General features: G+C 47.1%; 2 protein-coding genes across 22 annotated transcripts; both read left to right on the top strand.

Annotated features, from left to right (window-relative positions):
• The first annotated feature begins 115 nt into the window (after positions 1 to 115).
• Positions 116 to 15,401, top strand: LAT (linker for activation of T cells). Of its 21 annotated transcripts, none has more exons than XM_088656082.1 (15): positions 116 to 515; positions 1,151 to 1,282; positions 5,642 to 5,831; positions 6,174 to 6,272; positions 6,404 to 6,431; positions 7,214 to 7,263; positions 10,480 to 10,522; positions 11,750 to 11,811; positions 12,072 to 12,104; positions 12,326 to 12,383; positions 13,095 to 13,153; positions 13,692 to 13,745; positions 14,648 to 14,701; positions 14,880 to 14,942; positions 15,104 to 15,401. In XM_088656082.1, exons 4-14 carry the CDS (start codon positions 6,179 to 6,181, stop codon positions 14,939 to 14,941), a joined length of 597 nt encoding a protein of 198 aa, XP_088512208.1. In that variant the 5' UTR covers positions 116 to 515; positions 1,151 to 1,282; positions 5,642 to 5,831; positions 6,174 to 6,178; the 3' UTR covers position 14,942; positions 15,104 to 15,401. The 21 variants fall into 21 exon arrangements, with proteins under 21 accessions (XP_088512208.1, XP_088512213.1, XP_088512217.1 ...); XM_088656091.1 differs by having other exon boundaries at positions 380 to 515; positions 11,753 to 11,811; XM_088656085.1 differs by having other exon boundaries at positions 380 to 515; positions 1,151 to 1,298.
• A 2,009-nt stretch (positions 15,402 to 17,410) lies between these two features.
• LOC118095264 (CD276 antigen) lies at positions 17,411 to 21,896 on the top strand. Its single transcript, XM_035136364.3, has 3 exons — positions 17,411 to 17,671; positions 19,959 to 20,291; positions 21,419 to 21,896. The coding sequence occupies exons 1-3, from the start codon at positions 17,617 to 17,619 to the stop codon at positions 21,592 to 21,594; spliced, it is 564 nt and encodes a 187-aa protein (XP_034992255.1). The 5' UTR covers positions 17,411 to 17,616; the 3' UTR covers positions 21,595 to 21,896.
• Positions 21,897 to 22,081: the final 185 nt, after the last annotated feature.

Genomic DNA, 22,081 nt, shown 5'->3' with positions numbered 1-22,081 from the left:
CTTCATGGATTGCTTTGGTATGGTTTATTACTGGTTTTGAAAGATGTCCCACCACCACCTATAGCTGCTCTTCTACGCTTCGGAACAGATGTTGGCTTGAGGTCAAAGGTGTGTGTGATGATTTGCATGCCTGTTAATCCTTGAGGAATGAACGATCTGTAGCATTTGCAGGTGGCAAAGAAGCAAAGAATGGAAATGAGATTTGAACTGCCCTTGTGGAGAGGTTGAAGGAAACCCCCAGGGGCTTAATGGAAGAATGAGAGTCTCTTGATTAGTACGAACTTCATATCAGCCATGTTTCTTTGCCAGTGGGGTGGGGGAAAGCAGGGTGAGATACATTGTTTTTTCCACTGCTCAATGCACAAAGAAGCTGGTGAATCTCTTTCCCATAGATTTATTTCATGTCGTCGGCAGAAGCGCCAAATGCCTTTTCCTGGACTGTACCATCTTTCTTGAAGAAGAGTAGGGAGAGGGTTGTAAACTTCCCTGCACATTGAAAAACAGCAGGTTGACAGGTTAGGTCAAACCCATCTTCCCATTTGTGTGTGTGTGTGTGTGTGTGTGTGTGTGTGTGTGTGTGTGTGTAGTTCTACAAGAAGTATGTTTAACATGCTTTGCAAGCCAGGGTGCAGTCAGGTAAGGAGAAGTGGGTTTCTTTTTATTTTCTATTTCCTATAAAAATAGATGCCCCTCCAATCTCACATCATATATAGATGGGGCACATATCTGGATAAAATGCACAGGCCTCACTGCATCCAGCTTGGCATGTAGATGTCATTCGTTCTTTTATGTATGGGAAGGCTCCCCACCATCAGAAAAGCATTGACATGTGCAAATTGCGCACACACCCCTGCAGCCTGAAATGGTACAGCCCAGAAAAGGCTTCACCACTTGATTCTACTGAGCATATAAAACTTGTCCTCTGGTATATGTGCATACAAGGCCCCTTCTGTACTTGGGAGAGAACTTAGGAGTTGCACATTTCTCAGTGCAAGTTCTGGGGTGTCTTGCAGTTGGATCTGGTACAGACTAAGGATTGGCGAAGTCTTAGAGGCCCCCGACGTCTGGCTGATATCTCCAGAGCTTCTGAATGCGACAGATTTACCAAGAAGATGTGCCTTCTCTTCCTCCCCCAAATGTCATATTTTAGTGCACCTGCCCTTCGACTTCCTGCTGGCGGCTGTGGTGCTTCCTTCCTGCCTAAGCAATCAAACAGCAGCACCGCCTCAGCGACAGCAGAGAAAAGAAGGCTCCATCCAGGCGTGAACTGGGAACCCCAGATGTGAGTTTTCACTGATGTGAGTGAGGAAGAGGAGGAGGTGGAGGCAGTGGTGGTGCAGGAGGAGTACTTAGGTGCTGACCCTTGTCCTGGCAATGCCATATTCTAGGTGGTTGGGTTCTGGTCCCTGGGTCCCATGGCAGAAGGAGCTGAGTTCCAGCTTCTGGAATTGTGCAGGGGGCACAAAGAGGCAGGAATGGCAGTGCAAATGGCTGGGCTGAGGGGGGGTGGGATTCTGGGGGGAGACGGAAAAGACTTTTTCACGTGGGTGTTAGTTTGGAGTCTGACTTTTTTCCTCCCAAGCGTCCCAGTGAGTGTAGCGTAACCAGTGACCGGGACCACCGACTCAAGTTTGTAAAAATTCAGTTTTGACACTGCAAAATATAGAAATAATTGAGAATTGAAAACGATGTGTTGGAGGTGGTGTAGTCATACACCAGTAAACTGTTTAGTTCACTTTGGCTATAATCTTGGGTCCATGGCCCTTGTTGCTAGCTAGGCTGTGCCCATTGCCCCACCAGGGTGCGTAGGAATGCAAATTCAAACCCAGATGAACAGCGGGAAGCAATAAATTGTTTTTCTTCATTGCGCAAAGTGCTTCTTTTCCTGCTCTGTGCCTCCCCCACCCCCTGTTCTGATCACAATCTTTTTTCTGTCTTGCTACTGCATTCACTCCCTCCCTCCCTCCGTTTTATCCATCTCTGAAACTGGGTTCGCTTTGAAGGGTGTGGGGCATAATAAACGAGTAACGCTACATAGAAGAGGGCGAAAGAAATAGGACAGACGCATCCACATAACAACCTCCCTCAAATTTTGGCCTGGCACCCTCCGCCCCCAACCAACTTTCCCACCCCTTCGTTTTGCCATTTTCCTCCAGTTCCCTCCAACAAGCCAGTTTCCACCCAGTAACGGAACTCGTGGTTTGTGGTCACTTTGGCTTGTTGCCAGTGCTCCAATCAAGGGAGTAGAAGTGGGGAGACCATGTGTGTGTGTGTGTGTGTGTGTGTGTGTGTGTGTGTGTGTGTATGGAGAGAGTTTGGCATTATTCAGAGGTGTCAAACCATAGGTTTATCGCAGGCCCCATCCCTTTCCCTGCCCCCTCCCACCTACTGAATCATGAGTGGCGCCTAGAAGGTCTCTGCTAACTTCTCTTCTCCCCCTCCGCCAAGCAAGACATTGCAGCCTTGCAGCTGCAGAGTTGCAGCTGCAAATTCCCTCCTACGGCACCCACAACACAGAGCGAGGCTTTTTGCACTGGCGCCCAAATCCGGCTGTGGGTTGCTGTCACTGGCGTGAGTCACCCTTGCTCCCACGGCTGTTCCCACACACTTTTTTTCTATGCTGGGGGAGGGGCACATCAAAGAACCTTCACTTACAACCTCGGGGTTCTGGAACAGGTTTTCTCTGTAGGAAATGTGGCATGGAATGTAGTATCTGGTAAAACATTTGGATGGTTGTGTGTGGAGGTTTTTATTAACAACATTTATACCCCAAATAGGAGCCGCAGAGGCAGCTGCTTTAGACTGAATCAGACTATTGGTCCATCTTGCCCATTACTGTCAACACTGACTGGCAGCAGCTCCCCAGGGTTTGTTTCCCAGCCCTACCTGGAGATGCCTGGGATTAAACTTGGAACTTTCTGCATGCAAAGCAGATTCTCCATCACTGAGATAGAGTCGTACCTTGGAAGTTGAACGGAATCCATTCTGGAAGTCTGTTTGACTTCCGAAATGTTCAAAAACCAAAGCGTGGCTTCTGATTGGCTGCAGGAAGGGTCTCATTCCTGCCAGCAACTGTGCTGCACTAACCGAAGTTTGCAGGTTCAGTTCAAGGGAAGCCCCACATAAAGTGCATTGCAGTAATCCAATCTTGAAGTCACCAGTGCCTGAATTACTGTAAATTCTCCTAGACCAGGAATGATCAAAGCACATTTTGTACCATGTGCAGCTGGCAAAAGCCACTTCTAGTGTCTCAGGACATGCCAACACCCAAGTATAGAAGTGTCAGCTCTATGATGTTGTTTCATTCACAACTGAGCTGTCTCCACTATACCTCCTAACCCAGCAATTTAATCCACTTAAGTTTCTAGTCCACAGCAATCTTTTTAGTTGGAGTACCTTGACAAAACCTATGTCCATTTTTAAATTATTTTGTTTACATCTGTCTCTCTTCCCTGGTGCTCAAGGAGGCGTGGGGAGGGTTCCTAGACCCAGGCCAGTTTGGCTTCAACACAGTGGCTGCCTCAGGTGCCTACAGACTAGGGGTGGGGGAGAAATCCAATTCAGTTGGCTTTTCTCTGTTGGCATTAAGTGAACCTACCTAATCCACACTTACTGAAGCTGTACATGAACTGAAACAAAGCCATCTTTTGAAATTCGCACTCTTCTGAATTTTGCAATGCAATTCTCTAACCAAGCAGTGCATAACAAAATGTGTATACTGGGGTAATGTTTGCATTTAAAAGGCATGTACAAGGGAAAAGGCATTGTATATGGGGAAACTGCATTGCAAAACTATGTGTATTTAGGGAAATGAGTGAGATCTCCACACACAAACATACACTGCTCCTTTCAGGCAGCTGGGGATGGCAAAACCCTATCAATTTGGGTTTCTCTCTTTTTCTCATTTTTAGTCTTATGTTCAGTTCTCCACATTAATTTGCAATTTTTTTTAAAAAAAAGCCTCAAGAAAATTGATTTGAGTGCAAATGTCTCCTAATAGACACATCTGAAAGCAATTCTGTTAGCTAACTTCCCTATCTATTCCCCGTCGTGGTCACTTTTGCGGCAAACCATGATGCTGTTGTCTGTCTGTTGTCTCTTGCTCAACTCCAGAATGTGTATACCTGCCTTGACTTTGTGAATTAGCATCCTGCTGAAAGGTACTGTGGATCATAGCCTAGAACCCCATTTGTATCTCCAAGCTTGTATTGAATTTGGGGGATCCCTTCTTTCTAAAGCCGCCTTGACCCACCCACCTCAACCATTTTCTTTTGGCCCAGCATCTTGGAGATTTCTTGTGCACCCTGCTGCTGCATGCAGTTAAGCGGCCTGTCAATTGGGTTATTTTCACAGGACCACTGCTCGCTCTGTTGTGCTCCCTCCTGTTCTCGCCTCCCTGGCTGATATGTGGTGATCTCTGTGGTCTATCAGTAACGATGGGATTAGCACATGCATTTGAAAGAGAGTTCTCTCTGCACTATTGATTGCCTTCCAGCTGCAAATCATAAGGGAACAAGGTTGCGTAAGGCTCAGTATATCTCTGTGCACACAGGGCAATGGTGAGGCCCTATAGGCCATGTTGTTCCGCCCTGAGTGAACAGAGTATTCAGCCTAGCCCTAGAATGTTTCCCTAGAGCCAACCTACCCACAGAGTCAAACAGCAACTCTTTGGGACTCAAATCCCCCAGAACGCAGGCTGATGCAGAGGAAGGGGGCAGCCAAGGTCTCGGAGGGCTAAGCCAGCTGGGGAGCCCTGAAAGACTTAAGCTGTCATGCAGAAAACGCCCTGGGCCTCTCAGCCGACCAAGGACTCCCGCCCCGGCCTCAGACAAGCTATGCAGGCCTGCTGGGGCACCTGCCTAAGCTATATAAGTATCATGAAGATAACTTTTTGCTACAATTTTGGGAGTTCTCTCCCCCTCTTTTTTTCTTTGCTTCCACAGACGGATGCCAGCCATTGGCTAAACTGGGATTCTTATATCTGTTTATACCCTAGGAGTTTGGGATAAGTCGTTAGTCTAGCTAGAGCAGAACACAGTGCACAAGACTATCAGTGAGTTGCTTACTGAAATGCCAAAATGAAATTTAGACTGTATAAATTTGCAGAGCATTCACTGAGACAACATGATGCGCTACTCAAATTTTTTTAAAAAATGAGGGAGGGCTTTTAAATTTGACCAAGGCAGAAAAAAAGCCTTGCGCTTTCCTTTGTGATTTGCCAGCGCTTCATTGGCAGATTGGGCAATAATTATTGGCAGGCAAGTGGAAGGCTGTAAAAAGGATTCCGTGATAGGAAATTTGAAGAGCATTATTGTAGTGCAGGCCTGGCAAACTTTGCGTTTTTTTAGAATCTACTTTGGATTTTTGCTAGAACCCCACAGTTCACTGGCCAGAGGCGGACACAAAACAGTAGCTTGGGTCAGAGTCAGACACAAAATAGTGGCCAGTGGGGTGGAGCCAGTTATTTCTTGAACCCCATGAGCCACACATATATATGAACATATATGAATAAAAATTAGCACGTGGCTGTAGAACGGGGATTCTAACAACCTAAATTTGGAGGGGGGAATCTTTTTGTTAACTGTTGTCTGGAGTGAAAAACACTTGCCAATCTATTGCCAATCATTCCATGGTCTACCAGTTGAGACGTCCACACCTGCTAAGGCTTTGGCCTGAAGAACAGCAACCAAGACGCTCCTTCCTCTACCTGTTGGATACTGAATGGTCAAGTTCCCATTCAGGAAGAGAGAACAAATGCCTCTCTGCTGCCCTGTCTCCTAACATTCCAGCATTCATCGGGCCTAGCGAAGGGGCTGCTACCACATCACAATGTAAGCAAGCCCAAGCTGTTCTCCTCCCCCCCACTCCGCTATCTTTTGTGGCATGCTGCTGCTACTACATAGTGTGAAAACCCACTATGACACCCAAACACTGTCAAAACTCAAATTCTGAATAAGACATTTCAATAAGCTGGATTTTCTGGGTGGATAGGGACCGGGACAAACAGTTATATTTGGTTTCATTATCTGTTTAACACACACCGAGAACTTGAATTTGGCTGTTTCCCCACAGGGCTATTGACATGTTGTGCCGCTAAGCTGCTCAATGCTGTTTTTCGCCTTGGAGTTTGCACCTGCCCTGACTCCAAGATACTGCTACTGTCCCCCTTGCAGGTGGCATGGATGACATCTTCTGGGTGCTGGCATTTACTGTCCCACTTCTGGCGATTCTACTTGTGCTTTGCATTGACTGCCAGGACCCTGAATTAGACAGTTAAGTCTCTTCTGCCCTCCCCAAACTTCCTTTCCCTGAGGAGCAAACAGTTCCCGACTTCTCCATTCATTGCTCTCCCCCCAGTGAACTTCTTAATTACATTGGTGTCTCTTTCCCTCTCTCACAACAGCACCATCTGTTGATGATTACCAGTACAAGTAAGTAAGTTAGTGACTGATTGGGGTTTACTTTGGGGGTAAAATGTATGTGTGTGTGTGTGCGCGCGCAAACCAGAGCTTGGGGAGGGGTTTGGAAAATGGATGCATGTTCTAAGGTGGCCAGATGCAACGGGCAGCTTCTACCCCAGAAGGAAAAGGTGCATTTCTTCTCTTTTGCACCACTAGGAAGGTACAGAGGTCCTGCCTTCTGTCTACTCCCCTCACCCCAACTCTAATATACAATTCCCAAAGTCGCAAAGCACATGGATACTGCATGAAGGCCACTTTTTGATACAGTGGAGGAAAGGGAAATTGTTTGTGGTGTTAGCATGCTACTCTTTCAAGTGCTTTGCATGCAGAAGGTCCCAGGTTCAGTCCCTGGCATCTCCTAGTAGGGCTGAGAAAGCCTCTGATCTGAAACCTTGTACAGCCCATGTCTGTCAGTGTAGACCCCAGGGATAAGGAACCCTGTGGCCTTCCGGAAGTTGCTAGACTATAATACTCCCTGGCTATTGGGAGGGTGGGGCTTGAGGCTGGTGGACGTTGGGAGTCCCAACAGTAGCTGGAGAGCCCGGGGTTCCCCATCCATGGTGCAGGCCGTTCTCTACAGAGTGAGGTTGGCCAATGGCCTGGCTCTGCAGAAAATAGCTTCTGATGTTTCATCCAAAACCTGGAAGGGGAGAGTTTCTTGTGCTGTTTTGGGGAGCAGAGTGATATGTCTCTCAAGCATGATTCCTGTACTGTCCGTGAAAAGAAGAATGATTAATGCATTGCCCCCACAGACCTTCAACTAGTGCACGGAGTAAAACCTTCAACATACGACGTCCTCCCTGTGAGTAGCTGCCCATTCAGTACTATTTTTAAATTGAAAGGCTGGCTTGTAGTCTCCTGCTTTATCTGCTCTTGGTTGTTGTTGTTGTTGTTGTTGTTGTTGTTGTTGTTGTTGTTGTTGTTTCTTCTTCTTCTTCTTCTTCTTCTTCTTCTTCTTCTTCTTCTTCTTCTTCTTCTTCTTCTTCTTCTTCTTCTTCTTCTTCTTCTTCTTCTTCTTCTTCTTCTTCTTCTTTACCATCACTGAAGTCTCTGGGAAGCTGATACAGCCATATGGGGTCTCATTGAACAAATCTGCCCCACTGTTCTGCCTCAGCACCACCACCACCTTGACAAGCCACAATCTTACAGGATTCCTAACAATATCCTCTGCTCCAAACTTACAGCTTTTAGATCTGAAATGCCATTGATGGCTATGGTCTACCTCCACAGTTGGAGGCAACAATGCTTCTGAATACCAGTTGCTGGAAACCACAGGAAGTGAAAGTGCTGTTGACCACTTTGTGAACAGGATGCCAGACTAGATGGGCCATTGGCCTGATCTAGTAGGCTCTTCTGATACTCTTAAATTCAACACGGCATGATCTTTTGGCCCATTGCCAGTCAGAAGCAAACTACATGTGATACTAATTTGTGAGAATGTCAGGGGTTTTGTTTTGTTTTGTTTATTTAATAGCCATGAGCTGCTGTGCATGTGACTCCCCTCTCCAAATTTTCATTGGGAACCCCCTCCCTCAGACTAATATAATAGCTGTGGTGAGGCGATAGGGCCTATTTCCTTACTTATTTTAGAGTGGACGCTCGGGTTGCGAATGTGATCCGTGCGGGAGGCACGTTTGCAACCCGCAGCGCCACATCTGCGTACGCGCGGGTCGCGATTTGGCGCTTCTGCACATGCGCAAAGTGTGATTTAGTGTTTCTGCACATGTGTGAGCGCCAAAACCCGGAAGTAACCCATTCCGGGACTTCCGGGTTCAGCACGGTGCGCAACCCGAAAACGCGCAACCTGAAGCGGCCGTAACCGGAGGTATGACTGTATTAACAAAACCCAACTCCCACTTAGTGGTTTTCCTAAAACCTTACCACTGCCAGCATTTAATATCACTTATACCCTTTGCACCTTTAACGCACCAATAATCCTAATGGTAACTGCGATATAGGCGTGGTCCGTAGTTACTATATTTAACAAAGGTATTAACATCTATGTATTGCAAGCTTCTATAGTACACCAGCTTATGGGGTAACTTTAATATAGTACTGTCTTTTTAGATGGTTATACACTGTACTAATTTGTTAGTGTTATAGTCGTACCTCGGGTTACGAGCACCTCGGGTTACGAACTCCGCAAACCCGGAAGTATTTTCGCTGTGCGCGTGTTCTGCGCATGCACAGAAGCAGCGCGCACGGTTTGCGCATGCGTAAAGCACAAAAATCGCAGAAATTGCGCTTTGCGCATGCGCAAAATGGCGCTTTGGGTTACGACCATTTCGGGTTACAAACTGCGTCCCGGAACAGATCGTGTTCGTAACCCGAGGTACCACTTTACTTTGATTCCAAAAGCTTACTTTGCACTACTATTACAGCTTTGAGAAAGCAGTTAGTTACCCCATTAAAACACTTTTGCCAGATTGCCCTTGTATTTACTTCGCCCTGGTTGTGCCTCACCAACACTATAACTGAGGACTTTCACTGAAGCCTTTGTTTTAACCCCTACTGATGTACTGAGAAGCACATGTCTTCTTTTACTGTACTGGAATCTATACTCTTGCTTTCATTCCAGACACCAGAGTCCAGCAGCCAAAAGTGTCATGTACCCCTGCCCTCTTGGCAGAGGCGGAGCTAGCTGCTCTGGCACCCGGAGCAGCGAACATGCTGTGCACCCGGGGGTGGGGCAAGCTGGGGGCGGGGCTAGTTGGGCCCATGGCAAATGTCCCAGGGGGCGGGGGGCAGTGTCCCCTCCCCTCAGGGATGACACCCAGGGCGGACAGCCCCCACCACACCCCTCTTCCTCCGCCACTGCCTCTTGGTGCTGTAAATGTTGAGTGGTTCCTCTCTGCTCTTCAGCCTAAGCCAAGTGATTCACATGACTTACCCCAGCCAGTCTTTGGCCACTCTCCCTTCCCCTCAGGTCTTCTTCTTTCCTCTTCCGTGATCCAGCCTGGACTGAGCTCCTTGACTGGCCAGCACCCAGCTTTATAGTCCCCCAGTCTAGCCCCAGCCAATCACACTGTATAATTAAACATTCTAAACCTGCAACCACCAACCAGAATATGCATATCTTCTATCCTTCTTTTGCATACTGAGAGTTCCATCTCCAGCCCCTCCTCCGCTGTCAGTTAAGGTCCCCCACTGACAGTTAAACCAGATTTTACCTGACCAGAAAGAAGACTTCCCCCACCAAACACACTGCAGTGTACATCAGAATATAAATGACAAAGCACACCATTCAATACGCATTGAAAAACTGGTGAAATGAGCAGGATTTATTCACAACAGTGCAGGGGAAAGCAATTTTAATTGGGATTGTAAACTTATCAAACAGCAGTCCTGATTAATGTATTGAGGTCTCCTGTATCTTCTTTAAAACTTTTGAAAAACTTTGCTACCAGATGCCCATGGCTGCCCATCAAAACATATTCCCTTATGTGGTTTGTGAAACAAAAATAAAACACATCATAATTTTAAAACGTTTAAAACTGTGCCAACACAGCGTAAAAAATTGGAGGAAAATGTGTTCTGTTAGGAATTTACCAAATGCAGCTTACACCATTAGAGCCCAGATCTTGTGTTGTTTTAAAATTCAAATTGTTTTTAAAGGCCTGGATGGATAAAAACAAATTTCTCCCCTTGTGCCAAAAAGGCCACAAACCTGATGGGCAAGCAGCTCTCTCTGGGGAGGCCCTTTTGGATCAGAGGTGCCACCATCAAAAAGGCCTTCTCCCTAGAAGCTGCCCCCTCCTGTAGCCTGGCAGGGCCAATGAGGTAGGGCCTCTGGCTCTGAAGAGAGGAACTTAAGGTTTGAGTGGGTGTGCATGTGGGAGAAGATAACCTTTCAATTTACCTGGTCCTCCCAAGCCATTAAAGACTTGAGTGTGGCCTTTGTGATGCTGCTGCTTTTTGGGGGTGGGGGTGGGGCATGGGAGGTGAGCCAAAAGCTAGGATCTCATGTAATCCTCTCAGGTGATGGCATCTGCATTCTTCTCTTTCTTCAACCTTTCAGCCCCACCTTGGCCTGCCGTTTCATCCCAACCAGACGTGTGGAGGTAAGCAATTCCTGAACAATTTGCGAGCTGCTTGCTGAGCATCTGTCCACCCAGGCATCCCCAACACCATACACTTCTGTTTTGAGCAAAGAATAAGCTTGTTTCTGTGAGTGAGCACATGTGCTTAAAGCCTTGCCCCTCTATTACAATGGTACCTCAATTTTCGAACAACTCCGTCGATGAACATTTCGGTTTTCGAATGCCATAAACCTGGAAGTAAATGCTTTGGTTTTCGAACACGCCTCGGAAGTCGAACATGCCACGCGGCTGATCCTGAGGCCTAGGTGTTGGCTATTGAGTTTTCGGTTTTCAAATGTTTCAGAACTCAGAACGGTCTTCTGGAACGGATTATGTTTGGAAACAGAGGTACCACTGTATGTCTGCACGCAAGCAAATGTATTTTGCATGTGGGGGAACATCAGCATGTCAGTCACCGCAGGTTTGTAAAGCTGTATGCGTACAATGTTCACCACTGCCCACATTGATCCTGTAGTTTCTTGAGAAATAGTGTGTGTGTGTGTGTGTGTGTGTGTGTGTGTGTGTGTGTGTGTGTGTCCCTCCTAACCAGCTCTGATCTGGTTTGAAAACATAAACCATGTAAAGACATCCATGCTCCCTCCCTACCCCCTGGTGTGAAATGCATCCAACTGTTCTGATGTTTACATCATAGAGTAAGGCAGAATTCTAGCTCAGAGGTCCTCCAAAATGCTTGGGCAAATAAGAGCCTGACTCTGAACCCTTCCCAGTGCATCACCCATTATTATTATTATTATTATTATTATTATTATTATTATTATTATTACCCCACCCATCTGGCTTGTTTTCCCCCCAGCCACTCTGGGTGGCTCTCAACAGAATATTAAAAACATGATAAAACATCAAACGTAAAAAACCTCCCTAATATCTTTCACACGGGGCAGTTGATAAGAGAAAATTTTAAAAAAACCTACGACCCCCCCCCGACTTTTGAGAAGATTTTCCTGGGTTAAAATGTAGTCTTATACGCAGGAATATACAGTACATTTAGATGCAAAAGCATCACTTGCCTTCAGCTTCAGAGAATATCTCCAGTTGGCATTCTTCCACCACCTATGGATTCCTCGTCAAAGTGGGGGTGATGGCTGGAATAAGAAAAGCATGTTGGGAGCATCATCTTGGTCCCCTTGTTATTCCATGGCCACTTTCGTACCTGTATTAACCCCTTTCCCTCTTTGTTCACAATCACAGCAGATGCCCCCCATGCAGTATTTCCTATCCAGTACCATCATACAAAGTTGAAAGGGATAATGGTGAGTTGTGAAGGAAATGGGTTTTTTTTCTTTTTGCAAGGTTTAGGAAGTGGAGGGATTGGGGGGCTTCTTTCCTACCAAAGCCTTTAAAGGCTGAGGTCAGGGAATCTAGCCACTGGGATGAATAGCCTTTTGAAGGTCTACTTCTATGAAATAGAAACGGGGGGGAGGGGCAAATGGCATTGGTCTGGGAAGCTGCAGGCACTCGGTAGGCTTAATCAGTGCCCTCCTTTTCTCTTTGTGGCATGTCCCCATCTCAGAAAGCATTCCCAGTTATGAAAACCAAGGTGAAGGTGAGTAGGAATTATTGGTTTTAAGGCCACTTTCTGGAATATACAGCTTAGCTCACTTGCATGAGTCATCTACTCGCTCTGCAGTTTTGCAGTGCTCTTGGACTTGACTGTGCCTCATCGTGACTGGATTCCGCAGGCTGGTTTTGGCTCAATGTTGGGGTGGGGGCTCCCAGTATATGTGAATGTAAGCTCATATGCATATCCGGTCTCTGTGCTTCCAGTACAAGCTGGTGCCACTGATGATGAAGATAATGATGACAACTATGTCCCTCCATACATGTAAGTCTGGTGTTTTTTTTGGGGGGGGGGAGTCAGAGGTCAAACCTTATAATGGATTTTAGCTGGGTCATTCATAGGAACCTGTTGGCACACTACGTACTCTGCATCTATAAAATCCCCAGCATCTCTGCTTGATGGATTATATACCACCTTTCTTCTGCTTGCTCAATCAGTGTTGTTCACTGCTTAAAGCAGTGGATAGGGAATGTGTGGTTGTTGGACTGCAGCTCCCATCAGCTCCAGCCAGCACAGCCAAAGGCCAAGGGTGATGGGAGTTGTAGTCCAGCCAAATCTGCACTACTGTGCAGAACGGATTCCATTTTCTAAATCTGCATACTGGCAAATTTACATTTGCACAACTACAGCGGACCAAAGCACTTCGCTGCTTTCGCACATCAAATCCACTTTGGAAAAAAATTGCGCATTTTGCAGTAGGGAAGGTGGCAGGGGAATATGAAAAATGTTCAACCAGCAGCAGTTAATATGTTATAAATGGATGGCAAGACACAAACGATAAAATGTCTAAAACATCTAAAAACACCTTAAAAATGCAATTCCAGTACAAATGAAGATATATAAGCAGTGTTGGCCCTCGACCTCAGAAAACTGCTGCTAGTCAGAGCAGGCAATGCTGGGTTTCATTCAGCATGTCAACTGCTTATTTCTTGAATCAGCGCAGCACCAAAGATTCTTTTCCCTTCTCTTCCCCAGTGATGTGCTGCCAGATGCACCACTTACAGATCAAGGCAATGAAGACGGTGCTTCCACAGGTGAGTTGGCAGCAGGTGGGATGGACTGACTCCCTCCTGGCATCGGGGCTGGGGTTCTCTTGGAGGGCATGGTGGTAACCTATCTGTCTTAAAATTCAGGGTCATCTAAATGTAGCATTCATCTCTCTCCCACCTTACATCCAAGGAACTCAGATGTAAACGGCTCCTCCCCTCTCCCATTCAATCCTCACAGCAACCCTGCAGAGTAGGCTAGGCTAAGAGACAGTGCCTGCTCCAAGGTCACCCAATAAGCCCCTTGGCTGAGTGGAGATTGAACCCTGGTCTCCCAGGTCCTGCTGCAACACCCTAACCCAGTGATAGCCAACTTGACCCTCCAGCTGTTTTGGGGACTACAACTCCCATCATCCCTAGCTAACAGGACCAGTGGTCAGGGATGATGGGAATTGTAGTCCCAAAACAGCTGGAGGGCCATGTTTGGCCATCACTGCTGCATCACAGTGATTCTAAATGAGAAAGTAACATGGGACACAATTGGGAAAGGGCAGTGTTTAAAGTGCTTCCGATTTTTCCTTTTCAGATTCCCTAGGGGGGCAGTATGAGAATGTGCTTGAGTGTGAGCGGAATTCGCCCGGTGAGTGTGGAAAGTAGATCTATGGGGCCCGGGTAGTCAGGAATGAGGGCATAGGATGGCATTGAAAATGGAGGTGGGTTTGTACACGCCATGCCGGGCACAGCTAGATGTATCATTAGGCAGAATCAGGGCCAGGCAGAATCGGGTGGGTGGAAGGTTCATTTTTTGGTGTCCCAGAGCATTCAGTCGAGCTTACTCCCTAGTAAGGGCATTTAGGGTTGCAGATAGAAGCAACTAACTGAAAGATCCAGCCAATGCTGGATCCAACCCTTTTGCACTAGTTGCCGGAGACTTATATTTAAAAACCTTTCTATGAGCACCCTTGCTTCCAATTTCTTGAAGAAAGTATAATAATTTGCATAGCTCCTGCAAAGCAGTACACCTTCTTGGCAAAAATCATAAAAATGCTGGGTGCTGCAGGTTTAATTGTGCTGAGCAGATGGCCCACATAAACTACTGCTTATGTGTCCATCCCTGAGGCTGAATCAAGGAGCTTTGTGGTTGTGAAAGGGGACTTGAAACCGGGTCTTCTTGAGTTAAACCAGCTCCTTTATGCTGTCTCTGCTGTGACTGAGCAAGGGAGAGGCACTCCTGAGGTGGGTGCAGTGAAGGGTGGTCTGTCAGGACAAGCAGAGCACTTCCCCACTAAGCTCAGTCTGTCCTCAGCCCAACCCCTTTTAATGACCTCCTTCCTTACAAGTGGTCCAAGAGGTATCGCCATCTGCTAGACTCTTCTGCCTTAATTTCAGGGTTGCCCTTGTCAAACTCAGCAGGAAGGAAGGGTGTGGAGAAAACTAGAATGAGTTGGTTCCACCCATCACTGGGTCTGGCTCCCCCTACTGTTGACCTCCCTGCCTTCATTAAACCTTAATTAAATCTTCCATTTTCTCTCGCCGTCAAAGGTGAATATGTCAACGTACTAGAACCAGAAGCTACCATCCTGGGTCCTTGTTTTGGTGAGTAGAAAAAGCCTGCTGTGTGGGCCTGCTAGGAAGTTCTTCCCTTCAGCAACACACTCATTTAATTTCCCTATAGCCCCTCATTATCCAGTTCTCTGGCTAATTGCCTGAGGGCTATGAGTGGGGCCGTATATCTCCCTGTCGTAATTTTAAGTCCTCTTACATTTTCCTGTAGTTGGCAGTGGCACCAGTGATCGGGAAAGTGAAGATGACACTCCGGACTATGAGAATGTCTGAGGTATCTGGATTCTGGTGTCTGTTTCGGGTGGGGTACGGGTGGGGTGTGTGGGGGTGGGGGTGTGGCTTCATATATATGATAGAGGGCAACCCTAGAACCTGCATGCCAGCAATTACCTCTGAGCATTTGTAGACTCTTAACCAACATTTATTTCTCCCTAGGTTGAAAGGTTCATTTGCCGGTTGCTCCAGTCACCTATATGCAGGATTCATTACCTTGTTGACCTAAGGACACTGTCTTCCCAGTCATCTTCAAATATTGCCGTAACTTATTGCCCTCCTTTGCACTTTGGCTGACACATCCTGAGATTTTTCCACAATACTATAGAATCTTGGTAGCAAGATTCAGAAGCTTGACTGTCCATGTGGAACTGGTCTTCTAACACTTCCTCCCCACAAAGCCCGCAAAGCATTCTGGGTTGTTTATGTCTCTTGGCTAAATAAAGAACTGGTAATTCCATCATTGTTGTACTTGAAAGGGAATGGGTGCAGGATTATGGATGGGGAGAGATGCCTAGAAGGGTCTGAACAGAGTCTGCAGGGGTCAGGTGAACAGATAAGTCTTGGCAATCGCTAAACAGTGCACTGGGATCCTAACTTTGGTTTCTACTTCAACTGAAATGAACCTTAGCGGTTCCTCGCTTCCTTGAGCACTTCAGCCTGCATTCAGTTACTTGGGATGACAGAGTATTAGAGACAATTCCCAACAGTTTACTCTTGCTTCCTCGACTTGGGGTGCTTGCACAAAAGGCTTTTTATGTGGACTCACTGTGCTTCATCCACTCTTATTTATGCTCCATCTTTCAGTTTTCAAAAGCGTGGCACCTGGGCTATGGTTGCCAGATTTTTTTCAATAAATCCGAGGGCACTTTTTTCTTTTCTTTTTTTGAAGCTGAGTAGCAACAGGGAGTCAGTAGTGGGGATGGTGAGGAAAAGACCCTGGGCCCAAGCACACATGCATATTGTATAAACGAGCAAAGCCCATCTTTCGCACCCTGTGAAACATAAATGCGCAGAGTTTTTAAAAAACTGGGCAATGGCTGCCCGCCCTGCAGCTCCCGAGCCTCCCCCGTTCTGTCAAAACAAAGGGGGAAGAGGGCAGGGGCAGGCTCGGGAGTCATGGGTGGGCAGTGTGCCGTTGCCGAGTTTTTAAAAAAACTGCGCATTTATGTTTCACAGGGTGCGAAAGAAGGGATTTGCACCTTGCCCGGCAGAGAAACCACGTGCCTTGCGCCCCTCCTGGGCAACAGCCACCTGCCTGCAACTCCCGAGCCTCCCCCATCAGTCAAAACAAAGGGGGAAGGGGGCAGGAGAGCTGTACCGCCAGACATCCCTGGTTCGCCTTCGGCAGTGGCAGTGGCAGCCAACAGCCCGCAGCCAGCCAGAGCCAACTGCGCTACCAGGCTGGCTCTGGGCTGCTGAGGTTGCCGCTGCCACGTTTCCCGGGGACAGATTTGCAAATCTGGGGACATTCCGGGGACGGAATTTGTCCGGGGACAGATTTGCAAATCTGTGGACTGTCGCCGGAAACGGGGGGTGTCTGGTAACCCTAACCTAGGCAGTTTCCATCATTAAAGTAACAAGCAGTGCTTTTTTCTGGGGGTATGCAGGGGTACGCATACCCCTAACATTTTGTGAATTTAAGTTTGGCCTCATTGAGGGGCAGTATTTCAATATGAGTAGGGAATTGACATTTTTTAAGGAAAGAAAGCACTGGTAACAAGTCTTTTTTTTTTTTAAGAGAGCATTAAATCAAGCCGATCAAACAGATCCACTAGGAGATGGAAATTAAAGGAGGCCAAAAGCTTATCAGAATAAAGAAAATGTATGGGTGCCTTCTAAACTCCAGAGAAACACTTGCCTTCTGTGCAACACAGTAGAGCAGTGTTTCTCAACCAGTGTGCCTCCAGATGTTTTGGGACTACAACTCCCATCATCCCTAGCTAGCAAGACCAGTGGTCAGGAATGATGGGAGTTGTAGTCCCAAAACATCTGGAGGCACACTGGTTGAGAAACACTGCAGTAGAGGATGATGGGGATGCAGGCTACTGGATTATTTTATTTTTGCTTTTCCTTGAATTCAGAGTCCTGAAGGTATTGCTGCTCATTTTGTGAACAAGAGTCATATAATACCCACACCTGCCCACCTCCATTCGCGTCTAAGTGGAACGTTGGTTGGGGGAACCTCTTCTGCTTACGTGGAGTTGGGATGCACTGATGGATATGGAACAAGTCACAGCCCCTGCCGCTCTTAATCTTATCTTCCATATGTTTCGTAAGCACAAGCCTCTTGGCGCAAGACCTTTGGGGCAGAGGGTGATGCCCTGCAGCCAGGTTCTTGAACTGACTATCTGCCTGAGGCAAATGCCATTTTTATTCCCCACCCAAGTCGCCACTGGCATTCAAGATAGGCCAGATGTTTCTTGCATAATAACCACGGGAATACTGGGTAGGGACAACAACCGAGATAGAAAGGGTTGAGATCACAGGGGCAGTGCCAGGCAAGCACAAACACCCCGTTATCTTGGGGTGCCAGAGAGTGTTGAGGTGCCCACACACTCTGCTGTCTCTGCTGATAATGGAAGCAGGCACGTAAGCCGTGCCCCCTTGGCTGTGTTTTGCTGTGCTGTAAGGGACTGCCACAATCTCCAGAAGAACAGCCACTGCTTGCAGGGATGGGCTTCTTCACACTGATCTTCCTCACCTCCTTCTGCTTCCTTGGAAAAGCCGGTGAGTTGCCTGCATTGAAATTGAAGGAGGTGGGCAGCAAAGGCATCTTAAGAGTTGGAAGAGACTTTAGAGGCCAAGATCTAGTTCAGCCACCTGCTCAATGCAGGATGACACTACTGCAAGGTCGCTGGTGGTACCAGTGGCCCTCCAGATGTGTCTGGGCTACATTCCCATCATCTATGACCATTGGCTGTGTTGGCTGGGGCTGATGGGAGTCCAAGAACATCTGCAGGGCCATGGGTTATCCATCTCCAGACTGCAGCACCCTGGGCAGATGGTCCTCTAGACTCCAGCCAAGGAGTGCCCACCACTTCCCAAAGAAGTCAGTCTTAATACAACAGTAAAGGTAAAGGGACCCCGGACCGTTAGGTCCAGTCGCAGACAACTCTGGAGTTACAGTGCTCATCTCGCTTTACTGGCCAAGGGAGCCGGCGTACAGCTTGCGGGTCATGTGGCCAGCATGACTAAGCCGCTTCTGGCAAACCAGAGCAGCGCACGGAAACGGCGTTTACCTTCCCGACGGAGCGGTACCTGTTTATCTACTTGCACTTTGACGTGCTTTCGAACTGCTAGGTTGGCAGGAGCAGGGGCCGAGCAACGGGAGCTCACCCCGTCGCGGGGATTCGAACCGCCGACCTTCTGATCAGCAAGCCCTAGGCTCTGTGGTTTAACCCACAGTGCCACCCTCGTCCCTTAATACAGCAGTATTATTCACAATTATCCATTATTCTGGAAAGCAATGTGCAACCACTTAAGTGGAGTGGTTGTAGGGGCTGGCACTTGGCATGAAGTGTTGCTGGGCTGGAGAAAGGAGCAGAGAGGAGGGGGTGGACAGTGTTGTCTTTGTGACTTGCTTGTGAACCACCAGACACATTGTTTTTAACTACTGTCAGTCATCTGGGGAGCAACCTGGTGCTCCCAGCCTTTCAGTACTTTAACACAGGTACATTACCTTTCAACATGGGGATTCCATTTTCCCAGTTATATATACATCAATATATATCAATAGATTGCAATCTTGTGGGCAGTTTTTGCTGCTAGGCAATTATCAATATAATTTGGCAGTCTTTTAATGTGGAATTAAGTAAACTGTGTGTTTCATAAAGAAAAACTTTTGCTTGCCCTGAACCTATTTCAAATCAACACCATTGGGGTGACTCAAGGTCTTTCCAGATGACCTGCTCATTTGTCCCGATTTGTTTGAGAGGTGTTTAGATGGCCTTGCACCGAAGCAAGTGCAATCCAACGCTTTCGATGCCTTTCCTTGTCACTTTCCTTATCGCAAGAAGTCTGGCCTTTTGGGGAAGGAGGTTTGTTGCACGAGACCTCCCAATCCATTGCAGTTGTGGGACCTGAATTTACCTGTACAGTATGTGACTATATCCCACCCAAATACAGTGAAAGCCTGGAAGCACCCCCTGAATGAAGTTAAGTTGGCTTATCTGAATTGGAGCCTGTTGGTGCGTACGGTAACTTGACTGGCAAGAGCCTTCCAAGGATTTGGAAAAAGTCTCTTCTCGACCCTCTTAGCTGGTAGGCTTTTAGATACAGATGCATGGATTGAACCCAGGACAGTCTACAAGTAAGAGATCTGCTCACTTACTGAGCTATTTAAGCAAGATGGCCCATGGAAGACCGATCACCGGATGATCTTTGGCTGTATGGCTTCTCAGTTTGATGCCGTTTAAGATGGTCCTTAGATTTCCCCAATCATTCTATTTAGAGCCACATAGGCATCACTGATAAAGAGGAAACACATAACTTTTTTTAAAAAAAGATATATTTGTGTAAAAATCTGCATGTGCTAATTTGTATGTTTGGATGAAAATCTAGACACAATCACTATAATTGAAACAAAAATGCAATCCATCTCAACATCCTGGGGAAGACTGTTGACCTGTGTTGATGGTCCATTTCAAGGCCCTTGTCACATGGAAGACGGAATTGTAGAGCTGAAATGGTACCCCAATGGTCCAACCCCCTGCAATGCAGGAATGTGCAACTGTCCCATATGGGGATCAAACCTGCGACCTTGGTGTCATCAGCACCTTGCTCTAACCAACTGAGCTATCAGGTGTCTAATGGTTGTACTTTCTCAGTTAAGCAGGCAGCAACCCAGACGGAACGATAAAGTAGGATGCGCTGCCTGCCACCCTAAGGCCAGTTCGCACATGCCTGCATATTCATTGATTTCTCAGCACTTGCCAAACGGCAGCTGACTGTGAGACCTGACTCCTAAGAAGAGGAGTGCTCTTCTTATGTGTCTGTTCTGTGTTGCTTGACCCAGCCGGGAAGCTGCAAGTGCAGGCCGAGCCCTCTCTGGTGAAAGCTGCGGTTGGAGATGATGTCTTGCTGAATTGCATCTTTACCGTGGATGAGCCTACCGTGGACCTCAGCCGACTCACAATCCTCTGGTTCCACCGGGGCAGGCAGCTGGCGGAATTTGACGATGTGGTGACCACCTCCAGGGAAGGTGTCAGCCTGAGCCGGGAAGAGCTGGGGAATGGCAACGCGTCCTTGCTCATCTCCCGGGTTGGCACTGGAAACTCTGGCAACTACAGATGCTACGTCACATACACGCCGGAAGTGCGCATCCGGGAAGTGACTTTGCAAGTTGCAGGTAAGAGAGGTGGATGGTGTGGCAGGTGGTGTGTGTGTGTGTGTGTGTGTGTGTGTGTGTGTGTGTGTGTGTGTGCAACCAAGCACCAGCAGGACTACTTTTAAGGTCTGGCTGCCTCGGAATACGCCCCAGGATCATGCAGCACTCTTTACTGGGGCAGGCGATAATATATTTTTTTTTCATCTCCCCAGCTCCATTTTTAAAGTTATATTTCCTACATTGCTGGATTGAAGGCAATTATTATCCAAATGTACAACAAAAGTCACCTTGCCATCCTCTTATAATTCAGAGTATAACAGCTGCAGAATCCCTTTCACACACAGCCACAAGATGATATTATCTACACAATATCAGCAAAGAATCAAACAAAACCGCACCCATCAATTCCAAGTGAAATAATTTACAATCAATAGCAAATAGCCACAGGTTGACACAGAATTGCGTGGCTATCCTAGAAACCCATCTCCACCCATTCTTCACTGCTCTTTCTCTGACTCCCACCCCCTTCAGTAAATATCTATTCCTAGCCTTCATTTCTTTCGAAAGAGGGAGGCTTGTTTTCCTCTGGAAACTTCCAATATGCAGCCTTTACCTTCTACATTGGTTCATTTTATTTCCAGTTTAATTGGGTTTATAATCACATTTTAAAAATTAAGTCAGCCTAGCTAACATCTATAAATCTTAGATGTCAAAAAAAAGACACTCACCTGTCTTCCCCCTGCTCCCCACATAATGTTAGTAATTTGGGGTACATTAAAGGCATACATTTTGCACCATACAAGAAAGGCTTTTGTTCTCTTCTATACAAATAGCTCCTGCCTTGATTTGCCTGCAGGTGGTGTGCCTTATCACCCCAGGTGACTAGGCAGGTACGGTAGCTATTAACAAAGCCATATCAAACAGAGGTGGAGAAAGACTTGCCAATGCCTAAACATTACTACGGTGCCTTGTAATTCTGCGTAGCAATATCAAGTTTTCGGAATTTGTATGGATTGTGTTTCCACATGGGAGAAGTACAGAAGATGGTGATGGGTCCATCGCAAGAGTCTCAGCTTTGATTTTGGTGTTTAATTAATTCATTTCTAACCCTACTGTGTTGGATGCTGATCTTACTTAATTCCCTGCAGACCCTGAGGAACAGCTGGAAGATTCCCTTTCATCCCCATGTCTCAGCCGTCCAGATATCCTGAGCAAGCTGGGTCAAATTGTGGAAGCTGTGAAGCAACTTGAGGCCAAGCTCCAGGAGCTCGTGAGCAGCAAGAGTGCCACAAGATGCAGTCCTGAAGCTGCCCCCCTGCCATAGCTGCCAAGTTTTCCCTTTTCTCGCAAGGAAGCCTATTCAGCATAAGGGAAAATCCCTTTAAAAAAGGGATAACTTGGCAGCTATGCCCCCTGCCCCCGCCAGAGCCCTCACGCTGATCACATTTCTGCACTGCTGCAAATCAAAATAGGCTTGAAACCCATTTAGCTTAAACTTACCGTATTATCCAAGTAAATGTGGAAACTGTAGCTCTGTGATAGGGCTTAGAGTCTCTTGACAAATCATCTTAATTCCCAGGATTCCCTGGGGGGATGTTATAACCATTAAACCAGCTTCAGAATTAATACTGTGTTGAAGGGCATTGCATGTACAGTACTGAATGGCAGTGGAGAGGGGGGGACTGAATCTACTATTTCTGAGTGCCTCAGGGCCTGGAACCTGGTGGGGTAGAGACAGAGTTGGATTAAACAGGAGGCAACACGGAACTGTTGAGGGCGCCAACCTTGAGGAGTGCCTGGGTGCTTGCAGA

Source organism: Zootoca vivipara, chromosome 12, assembly GCF_965207765.1.
Source record: "Zootoca vivipara chromosome 12, rZooViv2.hap1.1, whole genome shotgun sequence".
In the NCBI taxonomy this organism is placed as follows: Eukaryota; Metazoa; Chordata; class Lepidosauria; order Squamata; family Lacertidae; genus Zootoca; species Zootoca vivipara.
Note: the sequence above shows the minus strand (reverse complement) of the source record. Positions and strands in the feature narration are given on the sequence as shown.

Excerpts from the sequence above, each read along its gene's own strand:
- LAT (XM_088656072.1), top strand. The coding sequence starts at position 5,630 with ATGGTCTACCAGTTGAGACGTCCACACCTGCTAAGGCTTTGGCCTGAA. Across the intron at positions 10,523-11,743 it reads TCCCAACCAGACGTGTGGAG|TCACAGCAGATGCCCCCCAT; the intron begins GTAAGCAATTCC and ends CTTTGTTCACAA. Across the intron at positions 14,702-14,879 it reads CATCCTGGGTCCTTGTTTTG|TTGGCAGTGGCACCAGTGAT; the intron begins GTGAGTAGAAAA and ends ATTTTCCTGTAG.
- LOC118095264 (XM_035136364.3), top strand. The coding sequence starts at position 17,617 with ATGGGCTTCTTCACACTGATCTTCCTCACCTCCTTCTGCTTCCTTGGA. Across the intron at positions 17,672-19,958 it reads CTGCTTCCTTGGAAAAGCCG|CCGGGAAGCTGCAAGTGCAG; the intron begins GTGAGTTGCCTG and ends TGCTTGACCCAG. Across the intron at positions 20,292-21,418 it reads AGTGACTTTGCAAGTTGCAG|ACCCTGAGGAACAGCTGGAA; the intron begins GTAAGAGAGGTG and ends AATTCCCTGCAG.